The sequence below is a fragment of the Otolemur garnettii genome, unplaced genomic scaffold, assembly GCF_000181295.1.
Source record: "Otolemur garnettii isolate 467f Iridium unplaced genomic scaffold, OtoGar3 scaffold00115, whole genome shotgun sequence".
NCBI classification, from domain to species: domain Eukaryota; kingdom Metazoa; phylum Chordata; class Mammalia; order Primates; family Galagidae; genus Otolemur; species Otolemur garnettii.
The window spans coordinates 602,810-606,164 of NW_003852510.1; the positions used below are offsets into that span (position 1 = coordinate 602,810).

The 3,355-nt window shown below is 49.0% G+C and overlaps 1 protein-coding gene across 1 annotated transcript in view; it reads left to right on the plus strand.

The window, feature by feature from the left end:
* Positions 1–2,291: 2,291 nt before the first annotated feature.
* SLC10A1 (solute carrier family 10 member 1) overlaps positions 2,292–3,355 on the plus strand; it is a 22,471-nt gene continuing 21,407 nt past the window's right edge. The window contains exon 1 of the mRNA XM_003797358.3: positions 2,292–2,935. Within this exon, the coding sequence (XP_003797406.1) occupies positions 2,580–2,935 (356 nt within the window). The 5' untranslated portion in view covers positions 2,292–2,579. The remainder of the gene's footprint in view (positions 2,936–3,355) is intronic.

Genomic DNA, 3,355 nt, shown 5'->3' on the forward strand with positions numbered 1-3,355 from the left:
AATTTTGGGGTCAAGGGCAATGGCTGACTGAAGGTTTTTTATGTCCCTCATAATCTGAAAAAGTAGCCCACTTTTGCTGAAAGCTGAAGTTAAAATGCCCCATAAGTAGATTCACTTAGCTACCACTACCTCCATTAATTGTTTGGGTGTTATGTTGCTTGGTGCATCCAGTCTGTGAAAAAATCAGTCTAGGCCAGTTAGGAAAAAATATGTAATCACAGGGGCTTTTCCAGTCAAAGCTTCCAGGTCTCAAAAAGCAGGGAGATAGAGTGAGGCAAATCAAGGAACTCAGCAAAGCGGGACAGCATAACAGTCAGGTGCATGGAGCCAGGCAGGGTGGAATAACAGTTCTCCCACCTACCACCTAGTTGAATTGACAGCTTGTTTTTCTGTAAGCTTGATTTCCTAACCTATAAAATAAGGCTAGTCATAGTCCCTATTGTGAGGACTAAATAAGAAATGTAGTTTAAGCCACCGTGTCTGTAACACAGCTTGTGTTCAACAACTCCCAGCTGTCATTAACATGATGCAAAAGAACCTCCTATCCCCATAATTTCATGGAAGCAGAGAAGGTACAGAGAAGATATGAAGGGCAGTGCCTGGGGCAAAGGAGTAGGACGCTGGCCCCATATGCCAGAGGTGGCGGGTTCAAGCCCAGCCCTGGCCAAAAAAACTGCAAAAAAAAAAAAAAAAAGAGAGAGAGAGAAAGAGAGAAGATATGAAGAAAAGGATGAAAGTTGTCAGCGTCTTAGAAGAGATTTTCTATTCTCTGCAAAGACAGGGCAGGAGGGATGGCCAGTAAAAGAAGGTATGTTTTCTCAAAGGGAAAAATTCACAGAAGGAGGTAGGAAAACTTTGGGTTTCTGAGAAGAGGGGAAGAGGGAGAGTTAGTAGAGAATAAATGGCTTGAAATCCAGTTTAGAGGTGTGTTCATGGGACCTCTACTCTATGTGCATGATGTGATCAACAGACACATTCCCAGGACCTGATCTTTAACAGATACTGATCAATTATTCCTCATCCCTTTGGGCATCAGAAAGATGTGTAAAAACTTAATGTCTTCCTTTGACTTCAGAGCCCCAAGCATGGTTGCACAGGATGTCTGTGTGAATAGTGTCTCCAGCATTGTGCAGTGTACAACCTGCCCGATTATACATGGGAGCCCTGCATGGCCTCCACCTTCATATGCTTCTGTTTTGCATTGTGTGCCCTTTGGTCTCCTGTGGTCTGATATAGATCATAAGGTCCCTGAGGGCAGGAACGTGGATTATGTAGCTTATTACCTTCCGAAGTATCTGGTACTCTGTTAGTGATCAATAATCCACCTCTAAGAACCATGTCAGGGGACCCTTTTCTGACAAACTCCAAGATGAGAAAGCAGCCTCCTTTGAGCCCAGCCCTTCATCTACCCTGTCATGCAACCCTTATCCATGCAGGATTCCAGAGGCCTCTCAGTCCACTATTGGAAGCTCCTAGCACCAAAATAAAATTTATTTTCACCCCTATCCAATAGTGGTTCACATCCTGGCTCCTGTTCTGCCCTTCGAAGTCCTACAGACAAAGCCTAATCTCCAGGCTTCATGAATTCCAATCCAGCCAACAAGCAATCATTGCAGCTGGGATGGAAGAAGCCAGGCTCAAAATGACCTGCATACTAGATAGCCCTGCCCCTGGCACTGCCTCTCTCTGCAGCAGCAAAAGTAGAGCAGTCAGGAAATCAGAAAGAAAAGATGGTGCATTCCTGCTTCCTTCTCAGCAAGTTTCCCAAGTGATGGGCTCCTTGGGCATAAACTAAACCCCACAGCCAGGGTTCCTCAGAACCACCCTTCAGGGAAAGAGCCTCCAAGGTTCCTGAGATCTGCCATCCCCACAGGTTCTTCTGTCTGGAGGTAAGCATTCCTGGAAGTGTGGAGTGTTCCTCCCCACATAGTCCAGGTTTGGGGATAAGACAAGGATTTCTGCAGCACAGGCAAAAAGGACGCTGGCATCCTCTCATCTCCCAGGAGAAGGGTCATGGACACATCCCCTCCCACAGGCCAGCAACACCACCTGCTCCTACCCTGTCCCACAAGACCTTGGGCTGTGCTGCTGATGTCTAAGAACCAAAAGCAACACTCAGCTCCTTTCACTCTCATGGGTTCTGGGGACAAACGATAACCCACTGAGTATGGGGACACACCTTCCCTCAACAGAGAAAAATTAAGGCATCAGGTCCAGGAGCTGCAGGGAAGGAGATGGGCTGTCCTGGACTGACTCCCAGGAACAGAATGCCTGTCAGGCATGCTAAGTAGAGGGCAAAGGAGAGAAATAAGCCCTCTTATCCCAGTGTGAATGGCACCCAGGAAGGCAGCAGAGGTCAGGGAGTTTGGGACAGGTAGGGAAAGCCAGGCAGATAAGGGGCTGCCCCCTTTGGAGCCACAACCAGAGAAACAGCTCAGTTAGTTGCATAATCTTTCTATTTGCCCAGAGCTGCATTTTGTCCAGTAACTCTGTGACCGGAGAAGGCACCCAGCAAGAACTGGACAAGAAGCAGAGTCAGCCAGAGAACAAAAGTTGGTTTTCCAAAGCCTTGCAGAAGGATGGAGGCCCACAACTTGTCTGCCGCCCTCAACTTCACCCTGCCACCCAACTTCGGCAAACGCCCCACCGACCTGGCCCTCAGCATCATCCTGGTGCTCATGCTGCTCATCATGATGCTCTCGCTGGGCTGCACCATGGAGTTCAGCAAGATCAAGGCACACCTCTGGAAGCCTAAAGGGCTGGCCATCGCTCTGGTGGCACAGTACGGCATCATGCCCCTCACTGCCTTTGCCCTGGGCAAGGTCTTCCGACTGACCAAAATCGAGGCACTGGCTATCCTGGTCTGCGGCTGCTCACCTGGGGGAAACCTGTCCAACGTCTTCAGTCTGGCCATGAAAGGGGACATGAACCTCAGGTAGGGCTGGGGATGAGGAGGGAGCAGGCCGGGACAAGGGTTGCAGTAGAGATGTCATAATTGAGGGAAAAGCTGGGCTAAAGCCAGCAGAGAGTGAGTAGGGGCTAAGTAGATGCTAGGGCGTGGGGGTGTCTGGCAATCACTGCCAAGAGATTATGCTGGGCTAGGGGCAGGACCTGGCATGCATCTTGGTTTAAGCACCAAGCCAAAGGAGCAAGACAGATCCGAGAGCATCCTGGAGACCCCCTTACTCCCAGAGGCATCTCAAGAGATACACAAGGATTGTCTTAACAGAGACTTGCTTCATTCATTTATTTGAGATAGAGTTTCACTTTGTAGCCCTAGTAGAGTACTATGGCATCATAGCTCACAGCAACCTCAAACTCCTGGGCTTAAGCGATTCTCTTGCCTCACCCCCCC